Source organism: Amphiprion ocellaris, chromosome 16, assembly GCF_022539595.1.
Source record: "Amphiprion ocellaris isolate individual 3 ecotype Okinawa chromosome 16, ASM2253959v1, whole genome shotgun sequence".
NCBI classification, from domain to species: Eukaryota; Metazoa; Chordata; class Actinopteri; family Pomacentridae; genus Amphiprion; species Amphiprion ocellaris.
The window spans coordinates 10,789,853-10,808,689 of NC_072781.1; the positions used below are offsets into that span (position 1 = coordinate 10,789,853).

General features: G+C 41.9%; 2 protein-coding genes across 3 annotated transcripts; one reads left to right on the forward strand and one right to left on the reverse strand.

The window, feature by feature from the left end:
- Positions 1-3,636: 3,636 nt before the first annotated feature.
- On the reverse strand, positions 3,637-5,223 carry marveld1 (MARVEL domain containing 1). Its single transcript, XM_023263954.3, has one exon. The coding sequence runs from the start codon at positions 4,974-4,976 to the stop codon at positions 4,464-4,466; it is 513 nt and encodes a 170-aa protein (XP_023119722.1). The 5' UTR covers positions 4,977-5,223; the 3' UTR covers positions 3,637-4,463.
- Positions 5,224-5,608: 385 nt separating this feature from the next.
- On the forward strand, positions 5,609-10,818 carry LOC111564403 (arginine vasopressin induced 1). Of its 2 annotated transcripts, none has more exons than XM_023263952.3 (3): positions 5,609-6,007; positions 7,538-7,904; positions 7,989-10,818. In XM_023263952.3, exons 2-3 carry the CDS (start codon positions 7,555-7,557, stop codon positions 8,239-8,241), a joined length of 603 nt encoding a protein of 200 aa, XP_023119720.2. In that variant the 5' UTR covers positions 5,609-6,007; positions 7,538-7,554; the 3' UTR covers positions 8,242-10,818. The 2 variants fall into 2 exon arrangements, with proteins under 2 accessions (XP_023119720.2, XP_035801196.2); XM_035945303.2 differs by having other exon boundaries at positions 7,543-7,904.
- The last annotated feature ends 8,019 nt before the right edge of the window (positions 10,819-18,837 follow it).

Consider the following 18,837-nt stretch of genomic DNA (forward strand, 5'->3'; position numbering starts at 1 on the left):
CTATAAATAGCTATCATTATTTCCCACCACTGGCTGCGCACAACATGAACACTGTGCCCATTCAGAAGAATCGTCTGGGCAAAAGCTGCTGTAACAGATGTGGAATCAGTAATCCCTGTAACCATGTTAGGAAACTACAAACTGAAGAGTATCAGAGACGAACAAGGCCTCCACGCCCAGAACACTGTCCCGATTCATGACCGACACGGACAGGAAATGTCGATCTCAGATTCCTGCTTGGACCTTAAAGGTGTTTTTGCACATCTTCCCCTCTCGCTTTTTGCTTCTTTTTCCCCCTCTGCTCATTCACTTGTTCAGTTGGCCTCCATCTGGTTCCCTGGCCCCTCTTTCCCCCTCCTCAGCAGTGGAATGTGCATCTCAGCAGTAGCTGATGAAAATGTGGTTAACAGGGCAGTACCACGTGTCTGTGTTTTCATGTTTCAAGTGTGTACACGCAGCCTCCTGAGCGAGACACGAGACAGGGACTGTCAGCAGAAAAAGAAACAGAGGCACACACACTGATAAGATAGAACACATCCACTGGGAAATACCCAGCCAGGCTTTGGGTGGGTAGAAATAAATGAGGCTCTTCCAGTCCTGGACAGCTGCTGAGTGGGCTCTTCCCATTCAAGTATACACACACCTGGTTAAGTAAACTCTGTGTAACACCAGACTCGGGTTTGACAGAATGTCTTGCAAAAACAAGGCAACTGAGATGAAAGTCGGGTCTGTGCAGGGTGAAAATCAAATGGGTTTCAGCTTTAAAGTCTAATTCCTGTTGAATAATGCTGAACTTGCACAAAATCCCAAGATGGTGTAAGGACAATTTCCCATTCACATAGTCTGTCTTAAAATACTACATTACTGTATGCATATTGAAATTGTTTTAGGTTGCTGCAACCGTTCATTCTGTTCATACTAACTTAAAATAGGTTCTAATGTAAGAAATCAGGGACAAAATCCACAGTATTGTGCAAAAACATATCTCAAAGTTTATTTTAAGCTTAGATCAAGTGAACATCTTCCAAAGTTAAGTATTTCTGTTGTAAAATCATCTGGTGTTTCTCCAGGCATTGTTTTCTTACTGAACATTCTTTATGGAAGGAGTAGCTGCACAAAGGGGAAATCCTTTAACTTTAGATTCCAATACCTTAGACTCCTTGAGCCTCATGTTAGCTTCAGCTGAACTCCGGAAAGCTTTTTCATTTTTTTGCACATTAGGACTGTGGCACTTCCACTGGAAGGGACAGCTGTATTCACAGCCTCGTGGGAAGAGTAATTGTATAGCAAAGAAAAACATTTACTGTAAGCAAGGTAATGTGTGAATATTATTTTAAGGTAGACTTGGAAAAAAAAAAAGGCGTAACCATACTTTTGGATTACAGGTCTTTTCCTACTTAATTTTGCAAATATTATTTGCAAGTTGCAGACTCAAAATGATTGTTATAATTTTAAAAAATACAATGATGATAAATTTGAAAGTAGCAAAGTGTTGTACAATGTGTACATTTTACTTTTGCAAGAAAACTTGAGCTGAATTCCTTTCATCGCAATCATCTGGCTGGTAAAACAGACCTGAACAAGACATGTGTTCCCTTCCAGCTGTATTGAGACTAACCTCCAGCTTACATTGTGTTCTGTGCAAAACTATGGTGGGACAGAAGCAAGAACAAGATGCTGTTTTTATCAAATATAAAAGACACTCTTACTGTTTCTCTATTGTAATCCCACCAGTGATATAATTACCCCAATGAGTCACAGTTGTGTCATTGTTATCCATTTGCACTTCATAACTCAGTCTTAGATTTGAGATGTTTGGAGTCATTTTCTCACTTTGCTGCCATCAGTCCATGACAACAGTGTGTAACAGGATGCTGTTCTTCCACAGGGAGGGGCAGAGAAACCGTTTGAAGGGGCTACGATGACTCCTGGATGGTTGGTCTCTTGCAGACGGGTGGGAGAGCACATACAGGAAATGTTTCTTTGGTTGACTAGCCAAAATAAATATCACACAGTTGGCACTCCAGAGTAGTGCCTGCCTCTATATGTTCCTTATACCAAGTTGTGTGGCTTTTCTTTGCCGTCTGTGCAGCTGGAAAAAAAATACAACAACCTCACTCTTGTGACGCCCACACCCTGAGACAAAGAATTCCAGTCTCATTACCTGTGATTAAGTGAGTTCATTGTTTAGACAGTGGATGCAATGAGCTCCAACAGCAAACCTACAAATCTTTAAACTGTGGTCAGTGTAATAATAAGGAGCCTGTTAATGTGGTGAGCTGAAAGAAGACTTTCAGGGTAAATGTGGAGAATCCTTTTCTGGCTTTAATTGTCAGCATACACTACAGTTGTGAGTCATCCAAAACTTAAACGATTCACTGTGGTTAATTTCAGTATCAAACTGAGCCCTGGATGGGGTGCTTTGTTTATGCAGCACACAGAGCTGCTGTGTACCGTCTCCATTTGGCTGTATACAACAGTGTGTTTCCACAGGCGCCGACACGTGGACAGGACAACACTTCTTTTGGAAACCTCAGAGGAGGCGAGGGTGGGTGGGAGTGTGTGTGTGTGTGTGTGTGTGTCTGGGGTGGGCTCCTTTTCTCCTTTAGAAGTACTAGATTTATATCCCGGTGCTGCAGCTGGTTAACATTAACCCTTCCATGCCTGCAACTCTGGCCACAGATGTCACCCTGCACTCGCAAAAGTGCATTAAATTTCTCACCTCTTTATATGCACCTGTCAGCTGCCTTAAAGATATTAATGCTGATTTATATTCTAACGTCTGCATTTCTGACTTGTTTTTGACTCTTGCGCGTAAATCGTCTTCAGTTGCTGACATGCAAGAAAGAAAAAAAAACAAGAAAAGTTTGTGTATTTAATCTGCCATCTTTTTAACCACATGTTCTCAACACATCAGCAACAAGTGAGCAAAATATGAATACAAATCCGAGAACAGACACAGAGTAATGACTCCTTGCTGACGGTATAGAGGCAACCAAACACAGTTACCAGAGTGTGGCTTTGGGTGCTGTTAAAGCAACTTGTCTGCTGCATGTTTTTAGGGAACTGGATGCTGACTGGAACAGACATTGAATCATCTTCCACTGCTTGGCTTCATTTTCATTGGCTGAACTTCAGCCCACCTCCAGAACCCCAACAGACTGTTCCGGTAAAGCCAAGCCTCTTCCCAGATTATTGTTCACAACAGAAAACACACACACACACACACTCATGTTGTATCTAAAAGTAGGATCAATCTCCAGCACCACACACATTCTCTTTATCATACAGCACATGGACACTATGTGTGAGTGGCTGCTTTAAACACAGATAGGTCAGAGGATCTGTGTCTTTGATGTGGTTAAGTGGAATAGCATATAAAGGATCCCTGCTGATTGGCTGAGGCTTTTATCTCCCAACAGGAAGTTCCTGAGGGCTTCCTTTGCGAGTCTTTTCTAAATCTGTGTTTCATTTGGAAAAAGCCACTTAAAGCACGATTTGTGCGTGCAGCTCGGTTCTTTCTCCAAATTTAACTCAAAGCACTGAAGCATTTTTACAAACATTTTCCTCAAGCAGTTTCTCCGAAGGATCATACTCACCAACATATGATCAGAACCAAAGAAACATCTCACCGACTCTCTCTCGTACTCATCTTTATTCTTACTCTTTTTGCTCTTTGGATTTACATAATGAACACTTGAGGAGCAGTTCTGGTCAGCATACACATCATAGCACCAAATACATCGATGCTGTTGGGTCTGCGGTTGTCACAACCTCGTTGAGTATACAGCATTCTGACAGAAGGCACTGAAAAAAAAGCTGCACGCAATGTTTGAGTTATAGACAAAACAAAAACAGCTGGCAAGTATTTCATTCTGTAAGAGATAAAGTCAATCCAGCGCGTGTCAATAACTGTTCAGTATAGTTTGCTTTTGTACAAAAAACACATAAAAATACATATTTTAAAAAAGGTAATAAAAAGAATGCTTTGTAAAAACAAAAAAACAAAAAACTGTAGCTATCCTATGAGAGGTTTTAGACAGTTACCCAGTCAGTACCAACACAAATCTGCAAAATGTATATTAAGACTGTGAACACTAAATACTGCTATAATAGGTCCATACATGAGTATGATAATGTTTTTGTATGAGGGAAAGTGGCATCAAACTGCCAATATAGAAGACAAACACATGCAACTTGTGCACATTACCAATTGGATTAACATTCTTTGTAGCTTCTGGCCTCTGTAGGATGAGCTGCTGTTCACAGCAACTGGTAAAAACACAGAAAATAAGGCCTGACTCTGCCTCAACACAAAGGCGGAAGGCTGGGAGAGGGGAGACAGTAGAGGTTAAATCTGGGATAAGAGTAACTGTTGAGTGAAATTACAGTGAAGTTAACTATTCCTCATCTTGCAGCGGATCCACACGCATCCCCTCACAGACATCACACCCAGTCCAGTCTCAACAGATGACCGTCTGTTCTCCTCGACACTTCCTGCACGCCCCAAAAGTGACCGACAGGAGGTAAGCCAGGCAGCACAGGCAGGCGAACACGGTGGCTGTCAGGTAGATCTTGAACAGACAGGGGTGCTTGTACGCCTCCAGGTTGCAGAACGAGTTGCGATCCGTCTTGTAGATCATGACACCTACGGCCGGCAGGTAGAGCACGGTGGCGGCCACGTCGTGCGCCAGGTTGGTGCACAACCAGCGCTCCCCTCCCAGCAGCGGAACCAGGTCCTGCTTGTCCAGGAGGGTGAGGAAGAAGAGGGCGAGGGTGAGGAGCCAGAAGAGGACTGCGACGAACAGCACAAAGTGGATGGAGCCCTCGTACTTGTTGGCGGCGATGGTGATCCACAGCCCGGCTCCGAACACGATCTGCAGGATGCGCACGATTCCCAGAAAACTCCTGAGGAACTTCAGGAAGTTCTTCCTCACCTGCGGCTGGGCCGGCTGGGCAGGAAGTTCGGGTGGCATCTCTCTTCTCCTCCGGTCAATCTCGGTCCCTTATTCCCGAACAGGGCGGGTGCTTTTTTGCCAGCTGCAAACAGCTGGGGAAAAGATGGGCAAAGAAAAGTGAAAACAAGGGGGCTGGGAGGCCGGGTTTGTGGCCAAACAAAGAAGCCAAAAGTGGACAGGGAGCGTTTGGGAATAAAAAAAGGAACTCTATGTTCTTTCCACGGCTCCGGGGTTTTGAAATGACAGACCTTCTTGTAGCCTATGTTTCGTCTTTTCCGTTTCCTCTGTTGAATGTAGCGTCTGTGTTGGGGGGCTGGGTGATGGAGAGGGGGGTGGCCTGTAATTCAAACCCTGCTCCTCCTCTGCTGGACTGCTGGACTCATCCATGTCCAGTCATCTGCGCCATCTGATTTCCACTTTCACCAGGGGGTCTGTAGCACGTCTCCTCGTATATTTTACGCACATACACATAAATGCAACGGATGCTTTTGTTTTCTCCACAGGGAGTCAGCATCACGATTATTTTTTTCTCCACCCTGTAGACGTGGATTCTGCCTAATACTGGCTTCGTTCGTACAGATTTGGTGCCTTAGAGCCCGTGCGTCACGCTGTTTGCGTCTTTCCGCTCAGGGTCCTCACATGTTACTTCTTTCTCGCATAATTGACAGACGCCTGTTGTGCCAGCCAGGCTCATTGACGTCAATGGATTTCAGCGAGCACCGCCCTACGTGGCCAGGAGGCGGGACCGGCCGCCCTCCCCTCCTCCCCCCCTCCCCACCCGCCATTGGTGGAAATAAGAGCGATCTCCAGCGGGAGCAGCGCACGGCTCTGCTCTGATTTGTCGCTTTGGACGACGTTGATTTGTAAGTGACAGCCTGCTCAAGGACACAAATCGGTTACAGTCGAGGCTGGACACACACAGTCTTGCAACAGTTCGGCCGTTGTGGCAATTTTGTTTGGAAAAAATAAGAGTCGGCGATGAATGCAACGAGAAAGGAGACGCGATAGAAGACAAAAAGCGTGAAAGAGCATTTCTGGATCATCTTCTGGTGAGCAGATGCCCATTCTTTTTTTCCACATGACTGTCATGCGATTTATTGCTTTTTAGCCACAGAGCAGTAAACACAGCATGGATTCGGTGTTAAGTTGTTCGTTGTGTTTTATCTTACAGAACCGATGATATGTCACAGATTCAATTTATTTTCCCTCAGAAACTTCTGGTTTTGCCAGAGACCTCGTATCTGTGCACCACTGGGCCGAAACTCTTTGTTATGCAAACAGTAAACAGTCAGGAAGCCAGTGATCTGTGGTTAATGTACCAGCTTCTGATGCAAATACAAAGGTCTGCCAGCGTACAAGTGTTTCTGTGTAGAGCAATGATGATCATCTACAAGAAACATGTCCTCAAATAACCCACTTTGAAGTTAAGGGCTTGTGGACAGGACAATGTGAAACTTTGTTTAGAAACTGGCAGCGATAATAGATCCCTCCTGTAAAAAAGACACGGATAATCTATTACATTATATTTAGAACAAAAAGTAAACATGTAGGGGTAAATAGTTTCTGTATATTTAGACCTCTGGGGACAGACAGACCCTGCACAGTTAAGCTCAGCTAAAAGAGGATGGGAAACTTTATTCCTGACCTGTGGATACTATGTTGACAAGATAGTGGTCTTCAAAAGTGGTTGGAGCATCCACATGTGCCTCTACGAGATGGTTGTTAGATAGAGATAGAAAGATACTTTATTAAATTCAAATGTTCAGCAGCTTACATACAACAACATAAAATAATAACAAAAAGGCAGGTTAGTAACATTAACAATAAAGGTTAGTATATACTCTTGCTGCACAATACTATACTATAAAACACTTTTAATTTTAAAATCGACAGAATACTAAATGTAATTAAAATTCAATATACAGTATTTACATGTTTCAAGGCATGGTGATTTAAAGTGACTTTGACAGGTAGTAGTAAAACAGTTTTATCAAACTACCTAAGGTGCATGGACATTCTATAATAATCACATTGGTCCTAATGTGATTATGACTGTGATTCCCTCTGACCACTCAGTGATGAGTTGGACGGTGTGATGGCCAGGGGGACAAAAGAGTTCCTGAGTCTGTTGGTGGAGCAGGTCAGAGACAGCAGCCTGGAGCTGAACACACTCCTCTGCTTGGTTGGCAGTTGAAAGCTCTGTAAAGGTAGTAAGTAAGCGTTTACATGAGATCAAGCTGATAGAAAGTTCAGCAGAAAGGCCACTGATCCATATGTGGCCATGACCTTGGTCGCTCAGCTTATACTGACCTGTTGGTGTCCCACTTAATAGCACAAGTGCGTAAAGACAGATAAAGTTACCATCTGCAGTTTAATGGGCTTTCAAGCCCAGCTCGTCACTCATTTTCTAAAGTAGGATTAAACAATCAGAGCAGAAGACCCACAGCAGACTGACAGTGTTGTGACAGCTGGCTGTGTCCTCGTTTGCTTTATACATGACCACATAGACTTTATATGCTCGTGTTCCATTTTGTCAAATATAAATCACAAAACATTTCATCCTACATCCTTCTCCACAGAGTAGAACCTACTTTGTATGCCACCTTTCCCCGTGCTTCTCTCAATGGATACCAGACCCGCCCATCCTTCCTCCTCCATGTTGGCGGGCCCTTCCTCGCTGTGGCGGCTGGCCGAGAGGAGGAGCAGGAAGGCTGGCTCAGGGAACATCTTCAGCAACGTGAACCTGTGGCAGCTCCAGAGGCTGTTCAGGGCGGCGGGGGACCAGGATGCAGAGCAGAGGGCTCAGCTGGTTTGGGGCCACAGAGATGAAGCTGAACTGGCTCAGGCCTTGATAGGACTGAGGGCCCGAAGTCACCGAAGAGGGCTGAGGACTAACGGAAGGGCTGCACTGGGCTCACACTGGCTGCAAGCCTTCAATCACCTCAGGTAGAAACGCTGCTAACATAGCACATGAGCACAAAATTCAGCATTTTGCATGTTTCAGATCCTTAAGCAGTATTTGCTGTTCAGGATTGGGGAGAGCTCACCAAGCAGCAGTCATATGGATCCTGGGGAGGACAATGATCCTGAAGCACCGAGCAGTCCGGAGTCCAGCAGACACACCTCAGCAGCGACAACAGGAAGAGAGGTGGGGGCCAAAATGGGACTACCTGAGAGCCAGAGTCCTGCAGGGACATCTGAGAGACCAGCAAGAACCAGCTCAGGACTGAGGAGAGGAGGAGAGAACAACCCAGAGAGATACCTCCACCGAATACTCCACTGACTCGGCTGTCAAAACTGGAGCAAGGCTGAGTGAACTTCCATGAAAAGTAACTGATAAGCTTGTCTGTGACCTTACAGTTTCAGGTGAAACTGTGTTGCAAGTTGAAGCAATAGAATAGTTCTCTTATTGCCATAATGTCTGGTCTGTTAATAGCAGCTGGAAGTATATTGGCACTGCACTGTTACTGCTGGAGACACATCTCCAATTGAGTATTTCAGTACAAACCACTGACTGGCTCAATGTGTCTCACAGCTTTTTTTTTTTTTGTAATGATTGCCTCTCAAGAACTGCCTTATATGTTTTCCTAAATTCATACTTATAAAAGTACTTATGATTATTACCAAAATTAGGGCAGTAGGAGTGTAGGTAGTGATGTGACTAGTAGTTCAGCGACGTACAAGTCAATAACTTTCAGCTTTAAGAGAACACTATATGGCAAAGTCACTTTAAAAATGGTCCCGGCTCCATTTTGACCTATTGATTCCGTCTGAATGCACTGACAACGTAACACTCTAGACGTGCTTATGAACAGCTGTATTCATTTTTTATACCACAAAAAGCCATTTATGTACTTACATATAATATTCTTTCTGTATCTTAGCTTAAAATAGATGTCAATGTCTTGATTTTGTATTTACACTACTTGATGTCACAAAAAGGAAAAAATGTTCCAACTGAGATATATTAAGTTTTACATCCCATGTCCCTGCCCTATGTTACACAACACTAGAAAGGCTCAGACTGGGAGGAATGTTAGGAGTGAGGACACGGAAATAAGATTTATTTCTTACCATAGATGTCATTGTACATTCAGGGATGATGAGTAAAATGCAATTTTACTGATTGAACACGTACTTTAACCATTGTACCATGGGCCTGAGCCTGTTAATGGTTTGTATTCATTAAGGAGAAATCAATAGAGAGCAAAGAATGTTTATTGACGCTGATGACAGAGAACAACCAGAGATTATACACTGTTCGTGCGATGCATTCTTGATAAGAATAGGAGATGAGAAGAATCCTCCTGCTAGTGTTGGAGTAAATAAGGTGTTGTAGTTGAAACACCTGGATCACCGTGCTGGAAAAGGTGGTGCTGCAGAATCATATATCTGAGATACAGAATGACAGAAGCACAGTGACATTTAAAGAGCAGCAACAGGCCGACTGATTGGCTCACCACTGTGCCATCAAAAATGGATGAAAGGAATTTTGACTGAAAAAGGAGAGGCAGTGGTGGAGCAGATCAAAGCGTAAAAGCAGGATGATGGCATAAATTCCCAATGAATTACAAGTGAGAAGTTCAGGATTTTCCTCAGTGAATTTTCACCAAAGCTTTATATTTGAAACTTGAATTGTCATAGTTAACTGGGTACAGACCAAAAATAATACATTACAAGTCCGATGTCTCCTTGTGGAGGAAAAGACAAACTTGAAAAAGCAGTACTCTCATAAAATGTTCATGGTACCAGTGTGAAAACCTGCTGTGCCTGTGACAAACAAACCTCACAGATTGCTGGAAACTTGAAGAAGCTTTTTGATAAAACTGTGTCATTTTTAGTTATGACAATAAAGTGAGTCTTTGTATTTTGTCTGATTTCTTGTTTTATATTGACAGAAATATAGAATATATATTAAAGATAGGTGTTGTGACAGTTATTTCATCCATTGGTTTGGGGCTGTTTTGATGCATTGACGTTGACATTTCAAATGTAACCAATAACTGATTTTTAATTTGGATTATTTTTATGGGCTGTGGCCTGTCACCTACCCCGCCCCTCTTCACACGTACTCCACTACAGTTAATGCGGGAGGCGGAAGAAGGTTCAGTTCAAATTCTGCACCCTGTCTATGAAAAAGTTCCATCTCACGTATGCAACTTGGCCTGGCAATGTATGTACACACTTAATTTTAGTGCCAATTTTTAGAATTAAAACACACAATTGCATAATAAATGTGTAACTTAAATATAAATTAAGTCGAGAGGGTTTTTAGCAGAGGGGGCATTATAATGAGACCCCATCGTGCACGTTTAGGTCACAAAATGTTGCAGTCTCTCATGCTTCTAAAATGCAACCAAACACTACTTTAAACTCACTTCCCATGATGTAATTTTTAAGGGCCATGTTGTTTGTAGTGTTTATAAATGACCCTTTCATGTGTTTATCCTTGGTGGTGAGCTTTGAATAACAAAGTATTTTGCCTCAGCAGTTTGTCAGGGAAATACTTGTAGTTTGGCCTTTCAGTGTCTGACCTCTTTGAAGATACATTGACATGTTATATTTCATTGCATTTTAGATGCTGATATTTGGCGTTGTTTTTTCTTTCTATTTTATGGAATAGTGGTTCCAGTTTTTTTCTTTTACAATAATACACCTTTACAAAAAAAATCACCCAAGTTCAGTTATATCCGATTTATCAAACAAGAAATATTTGTGGTGTAATAGAAATAAACAGGCCACTGTTCTAGATTAAGATATGTTGTAGAAAATTGTACATATTTGTGCATGGTTTGATATTGTTTTGAAAATGAGAAAAAAATGAAGATGCAAGTATTAAATATTTGTTTGATACATTCCATATTGAATGGTTGCTTGTCGTTGCAGACAAGAGTATTACAGGCAACCTTACACTTGCCTAAAAACTACATTGAATAAGTACTGAATAAAATGGTTAAGTTAAATTTAATATGGTCTCGGTCTCGACTCGGTCTCGACCCCTCAAAGTCTTGGCCTTGTCTCGGTCTCGATACACTGTGGTCTCGGCCATGTCTTGGTCTCGGTTTAGGTCGTCTCGACTACAACACTACCATGTTGTATTCACAAAGTACTGAAACTAATGAATGAGACCGTACACTCATTAGGAAAATGTTCGTTAAAGTAACAAATTAAGTGAGAAGTGGGATAATTTTTTATACACCGATCAGGAAAAATAATTATGACCACCTGCCTAATACTGTGTTGGTCTCCTTTATCCTGCTAAAAGTCCTCTGACCCAGTGGGCTATGGACACAGGACCTCTGGGGATGTCCTGTGGCAGTGAATTCTGTGGGTCCTGTGGGTTGCAGGGTGGGACCCACCTAAATCAAGCTTATCCTGGCACATCCCACAGATGCTCAATAAGACTGGAATCTGGGAAGTGTGGAACCCGAGTGAACAGCTTAGCTCTGTTGTGTTCGCTGGGCCACTCCTGAGCAGGTTTTGAAGTGTGATGGGGTGCATTGTCCTGCTGAGGGTGGCAACCGGCCTCAAGGACTGCTTTTGTCATGGGATGTGGGGGTTTGGGGGTTGCTTGACCTGCAATGTTTAGGTGGGTGGTACATGTTAAATATCCACATGAATGTCAGGACTCAAGGTTTCCCAGCAAAATGTTGCATTATAACAAGATGTTCTTTCACTGGATTTTGGCAGATTTTTTTCTGAATGTCACCTGTCAGTGGTCATAATGTTGTGGCTGTTCACCCTGGACAGGTCGCTGGTCTATCACAGGACTACACACAGAGACAAACAAAACACATTTACACCAATTAACAATTTAGAATCATGAATTGACCTGTGGATGGGGATCTTCTAGTTTTGAGGTGACGATGCTAACAATCGAGCCACCATTCAGCCCCCAGAGGCTACATCCATCTCTTGGTCATGACAACAACACAGTGAACATAATCACACAATAACACCACTTACATTGTTCAAACATGTAGTTTGTAACACTTCTGCATTTAAATATCTAAAAGCAACAAACTATTTTACTATGTGGTGTTGGCCTGTGTGCTCACGTTTCCAACAATAGTAAAACCCATAGATACCCAAAATCTCATTCAGTGTGACAGTACATTTTGTGTTTGTTGCCTCAGTGGTGTCATATCAAGTTGGGGGAACGTCAGCAAGTGTGGAAGGAAGGAAAAAGAGCTGGTGAACTAGCTTGCTTGCTTCCCCCTGTTTGTTTGTACTGCTCACTTGTGAATAACAATTATTTTAGTATGAGTGTGTTGACCTCGAATGACAATGCTGGGCTTCCCCTCTATTGAATTAGCCACATAACGTCAGCTACAGTTGCTAAATGGGTTGTTTCATCTAATAAGTCACCACATTTAAGTTAATTTATATGCAACTACTTCATTATTCTTACCTCCGATCATGTGCTGACCCACCACATTGTGTGTGATCATCGCCGCAGGCCTTTCATATCTTGTACAATCTTTGTTTTTGGTAAGTCACATGATCTGATGTTGTCGCTGGAAAGAATGTCTTCTATCAAGCTTAATGATACAAGGAGGGCCGACAGAACATCAGAGCTTCTTTTCAGACTGCACATACTGACTATCTATTTTGTGAGTCACAAGATCTGACTGACTCATATGACCTTTTCTTATAAGCATAAATCATCAGTACAGTTTATTATTGTGATTATCATTCTCATACACAAATACCATCATTACATTTTTGCATGTATAATTGCATTTTTCAACATATGTATTAAATTTATGCGTGCACATTGTGAAACTGGCCTGTTCAGACGTAATTAGATTCTAATTTCTGACTTGAAAAAAACTTTAATACTGTGCTTCATCTGTGAACATGATTTTTGATCATTGACTGTTTATGTCGGATTCAAGTCCGAGTTTTATGTTGGTGAGGGGGCTACTTCACAACATCATCAAACTTCATTTCTTCTTCATGAGAGACCCATGGCGCTGTATCTTTGAAATGAATGTGTAGGTTTATAAGAACACATTATGACAGATTTTCACACGTTTAGCAATATAGAATGAATTGTTTGTGTTTTCTGTTGCAGTTCTGCTTTATCATGTACATAGAGTTTAAAACATCCACGCTCTCAAGCTGCAGCCTGCACCCACACTGACAGTGCTCATACTCTGCAGCTCTACTGGCCTATTTTGACGTCTAGTGCCTTGCTCAAGAGCAACTTTAGCGATTTTCAAGACTAAATGAGCATGTCCTTTCCCTATATGTGTATTTCCAGGTTTTCTGTGGATGTAAATATTGAGCATAAAGTAAAAGATACATTTTTTTTTGTGCTTCAAACCAACACCCCCAGTCACATTCCATATATATCCCATATGTGCTGTGAATTACATGAAGACGTTGTAGAGAACATGAGGCAAAGGCCTTTCAACAACTGGTCGTTATGACAGAAACAAGTGCTGCCCTCCAGTGGTCATGTCTATCTGTGAGGCTGTCGTTCATGTTAACTTGCAGTCACTAGATGGTGCAAAAGCTTTAATTCTGAGAAGCAAAGGCAAGTGAGTGAGTCAGGAAAGAGTTCATACTTGTCATGCATGGCACAGACCTTAACTCAAAGAAAACTTTACATGAACTTAAAGAGCTGATTTAAAAGATAAATCTTGTTGATCCCTTTAATATTTAATGTCTAAACCTTCAGGCAGCAGCGCTATGTGTCCACTTAAACTCAAAAGCTGTTTTTGTTTATTTTAAAAGCTCTCAAATCAGGCCTTAACTCAGCATGCAACTTCAGCCAGAGAGAAAAAAAGTACTGCATCCAAATTTTACATGTGTTCATGCGTCATCCATTTTCCATTCGGTTTCTTTGTACTCAGATTATCAAGACGTCCGCCACTGCCGTGTAGATAGGAATACACTGAAGTAGGATTGAAGTTGGATAGTTGCTGGACCAGGATTGCCCTGCATCCTCCAGATGTCCTCCTCTTCATCATTTTCCTCCTGGGTGATGTCAAAGGACTTGCCAGTCATCGGGGAGATCAAGTCCTTTCAGTGCTTCCTGGATCTGCTTAGCTGAGGCTTCCGTAGGGCAGCTTTATGACGAGCTGAAACCTCGGCTGACTCCCTCAATGCAGAGAAAGCTGCAGACTGACTCAGAGGTAATCCGCAGTTCGCTGAACTTCTCACCTTGTTGTGTTAAAATAAGCTCATTGCACAGGAAATTTTCGTGCCATATAGGTTATCTCAGCTTCCCATTCACTGCCTAAAGCTTCTGACTATAGACGAGATCTGGAATGCTGCAAGTTACACAGCTGCAGTCAGATTTAATGGTTTGCTCCTCAGTCTACAGTGTGAGGATATGATGATAAATGTCATTTTTTGTGCAGAATGAGCACTTTCACTTGTGATGTATTTTTGCTGATAATACTTGAGTAATTTTTACTTACGTAGGAGTATTTCAAGCAAAACCTGCACCTATTATAGACCATTTTTACACTGCGTTAATAGTTGTATTATTGGACCAATACCCTGAAGAATCACCATCTTTAAACATGCCTGTACATGGTAAGAAAAAAATGCTTCCCTGGTCAGATGTAGAGCTAAATTAAAACCGTGCACCAAGTCATTATAATTTTTGGACAAACTAGCATCTAAATGTAGGTTAAATTAGAACAGAGTTGCTGAAAATAATTAATCATGCTGACTTCTGTTCTTCTGTACCAGTTATTATAATTCTGTACACAACGGCAGTGTGGCGGCAAACTCAGATTCCTTTGTGGTACATTGTTGCCTTTTAGGCAACATGCACGTCTTAGCAATTTTCTAAGTTATGTGCATATAAATGAACATCTTTATGCTCCCAAAATTCAGAGTCCAATTTAATACCTAATGAAAAATGACAGAGGAAAAGCATTTCAGTGCAATGTTTCAGGGCATTTGTAAATGGCGTGTATTTCTGGCACTCATTGTGCAGCCATTTTGATCCAAAGTAGGTAAAAAGTAAATCATCCAACGTGTTTTTTCCCCCTGTTATTATGTGTTTATTGGTCTTCTTTGCCAGTGTTTGCTCAGTGAGGTATTTATCTCACCACCCATTAGCTGCTCTGTCCAGCAATATTATTTGCAATTTGAACTGTGGATTCCACTGTGATTTTTTAAATACTGTTTGTTATGATTAATATCTATAGACCCCTTTCTCTGGTCAACACAGCTTCTTCAGAATTAAATGAACAAGATGTGCAGAACACTGGGCGCCCAGCTTACAGTTCCTCTCTTAAAAACTACACTGGAACATCAACTTTGCATCTACTTTGCATCTTGATTAAATCTTCTTTTGTGGTGGTCATTAATTGGACCTACCCTGACGCCTGTCTTCTAAATCAGTCAAATAAATATCATTTTGGCGGACATCACTTTTTTACAACATTCTTATAGCTGAAACATATCCTCAGATTCCACATGTCTATTTTTCGATCGTGCTTTCCGGACATTTGAGTGAGGATGAGTCTAGGCAAAGCTGACAAAAGATGAAGAAAGAGAGGAATGACAGCTGTATGGAGAGCACGGGCAGCAAAACCATCTTTTTTTCTGTTTTAGCGTGTGTATGTGTGTTATTGACGATGGAAGTCATATAGAGATTTTGCACAGGCAAGGATCTGAGAGTTGAGACCGTCCCTGCTGCAGTGTAATTAGAGCATGGAACAGTAATTAGTGAAATGATATATACAGTACATGTTCCTCGTGTTCTGATAATAATCCCTAACATGCACACGCACAACCCCTGCGCCGCACTCTGTGTCTTTGTTCACGGAAGAATCACATAACACTGCGGCACAGCACTCATTGTTATTCCTTCCTCTGTGTCATTGTGTGCCTTTGCTCTTATTCTCAGTACTCTACTGTACTGTTCAGGCTCTCGTTTGCTTCTGCAGTCTCTAAACACTGGCATGGCCCTGCCTCCCTTTGAGATACAGAACATCAAACATGATTCAACAAGAGTCTCTTGCTGAGTAGGGGCCAGCCCCTTTTCAATTTACTTAATTTGAAAGGGATCAAGAACAAAAACTCTTTCGTGAACCTTTAGTAATGAAAACAGCTTCACTGATGTAGAAGAAAGATCGTTTTTTTTTTTTTAAACTGTTAAAAGAAACTTGATGTGCAGACTGAACTTGCAGCTCTGGTCATGAAACAAAGGTTGAACCTGTCTCTTTGGGCACTGATATAAAATGCACTTCAACCCCAGTGCCTTCAATTCATTTGCACAAGGTCAAACCGCTTCCTACATCTGAGACCTTTCTGTCTGCCTTCATGCTTTGCTGCCTTCGGGGCTGTTCTGGGCAGTGAAAGAACATGTAGAGCCAACTTCACATCATATCACATTACGTTGCATTGCCCACACCAGCAGCCTGAACTATTCAGATCAGCAGGGCAAGGAGCAGATTTTAAAAGCAGCCTCCTCATACCTTAATAGATAGGGCCATGTGTCAGAGGACTGTTGCTCCTTTGTTCTGTGCCCTTTGTCTGAACCCACATCAGAGTTACTCTTTTGGTTACTGTTATTTTCAGATTTCAGAAAAAAAAAATCTGTGTTGAATATCATCCAAAACCCATCTGAGTTTATATTGTATTTCCCCTTTTTCTAAGTTTTAATTAGTAAGCCAATAAATACTATCAGAAATTAAAGTAAGAACTGGATTTGATTTTAAAAGAACTAGGAATGTGGGAGCTAAACCATTTAAAGTACTCTATTCAGGCAAGTTCAATAGTCAGTGAAAAGGGACGGTTTTCTCATGTACATCACATTTTTGAGATTTTTTCTTTCTCTTTATTCCTCCTTTGTTTTCGGAGCTGTGTAAATACATCCCTCTGAGCGTAGGTTATCATCACTCTCACTGCTGGTGGTAGTGTTTAGTGCCATCCAATGCATTGGTAAGATCAAACAAACAGAGTCAAAAATTGTATTGCACAGCTATAAACGGATCCCGTTTGCATGTAAAGCTAGTTATTATTTGCAGTTATTATACACAGATCAGCCGCAGAAATAAAACTAACCGCACAATATTGTGTAGATCTCCATCATGCTGCCAAAACAACTCTGATCCATTAAGGCATGAAACAGCAAAGACCTCTGAAGATGTTCTTTGGTGTTAAGCACCAAAACATTTGCAGCAAATCCTTTAAGAACAAGAAGCTACAGTGTGGGGCCTCCATGGATTAGATGTTTTTTTTCCCCTGTACATCCCACAAATGCTTGATTGGAATGGAATCTTGGAGGCCAAATCAAAGGCTTGAACTCTTTATCATGCTCCTCAAACCAATCCTGAACAATTTCTGCAGCTGAGAGAGCATTGCCCTACAGAACAATGCCACTGTCATCAGGGAATAGTATTGCCATGAAGGGGTGTACATGGTGTACAACCATAATTAAGTAGGTGGTACGTGTCAAAGATCCACATGAATACCAGGACTTAAAGCCTCACTAACCGGCTTGCCTTCATTACACAGTACATCATGCTGCTATCTCATGCACTTGCACCGGTTGTTCACATAATATAACAAAAAATGGTCCAGTTCTAAGACTGATATGCCCATTGTAGGCACTTTTGGTGGCGGGCAGGGGTCAGCATGTCTGGCCCCAGCCCAGTCTTGGCTTCCCATCAATGAGCACCAATGAACCTTGGGTGCCCTTGACCCAGTTGCTGGTTCATTGCCTGTCCTTGGAACCCATTTTAGCAGGGACAAACCACTGCATAGTGGGAACACGCCACAAGACCTACAGCTCTGGAGATGTTTTGACCAAGTGAACTAGCCATCACAACAAGGTCCTTGTCAAAATCACTCAGATCCTCACGCTGCCCATTTGTCCTGCTTTCAACACACCAACTTCAATAACAGAGAGTTCACTAGCTGCCTAATATAACCCATTTCTTCAATGCTTTTCTCTAACATTGTTTGTGGTTTTCATGTTGTGGCTAACTGCTGTTTATAATTTCAGGTTGGGATGGTGCTGCTGCAGCAAATGTCAGAACAAACTCTCAATCATAGTGTCTGAGCCTTATCAAATCTAGTTCACACTGGATTTAAAAAGAAGCTCTCAGTCAGTTGGTGTGCCTACTGTACATTTAGTTTTTATTAAACATGGCAAAGTTGGTAACAGTAAAACAGCAGAGCAGCGCAGACAGTCCCCTGTGTTATTCTGGCTTAATGCAAACTATATATCTTGGTGTTTGTTTTTCTGGTAATTTCAACCATGAAATAATAAACACTTTGCTGCGTGTATGCAAATATTACCAGTGTAGCATCGCCCACACAATCAGTACAAATGGTGTGAAACAACACAGGAGAATAACAAGGGAAAACTCACTGACTTGGCATTACTTTTCATCATGCAACCTTGACTGCTCAGAGATCTGGTTGCAGGCTGGTTTGTTGTGATGTGTTAAAATAGCAAGTGCACATAAAGATCAGCAGGGTAAAATGGGACCAATTTCGTATTAACATGTACCACTGGTTTGGAACTAAGAGGGAAAGCACATTTAAATAATTCAGTTCAAAACAGACCTCTGAGCTAGTGACACAGTATACACAGAGTAACCTTGAGTTAATGAAGAAAGTAGCATGCAGACTCACTCACACATCACACGGCCATATATGCCGACTGGGCTTTTGCTTGCACGCACATGGCGACATGCATGGGTGCACACACTTACAATCATATAAGAGCGTTCATTCTACCTCAAGCTTTGTTTTCTCCTGCAAAGGAGGGTGATATCTGTTAAGCATGTGACAGAACACAGCATAGGACGTGGCAGCAGTTTGTTCAGCGGCCTTTTTGAATTTCACGTAGTTTGCCAGAGCTCAACACAACCTCAGAGACGAGGACACACACTTGCAC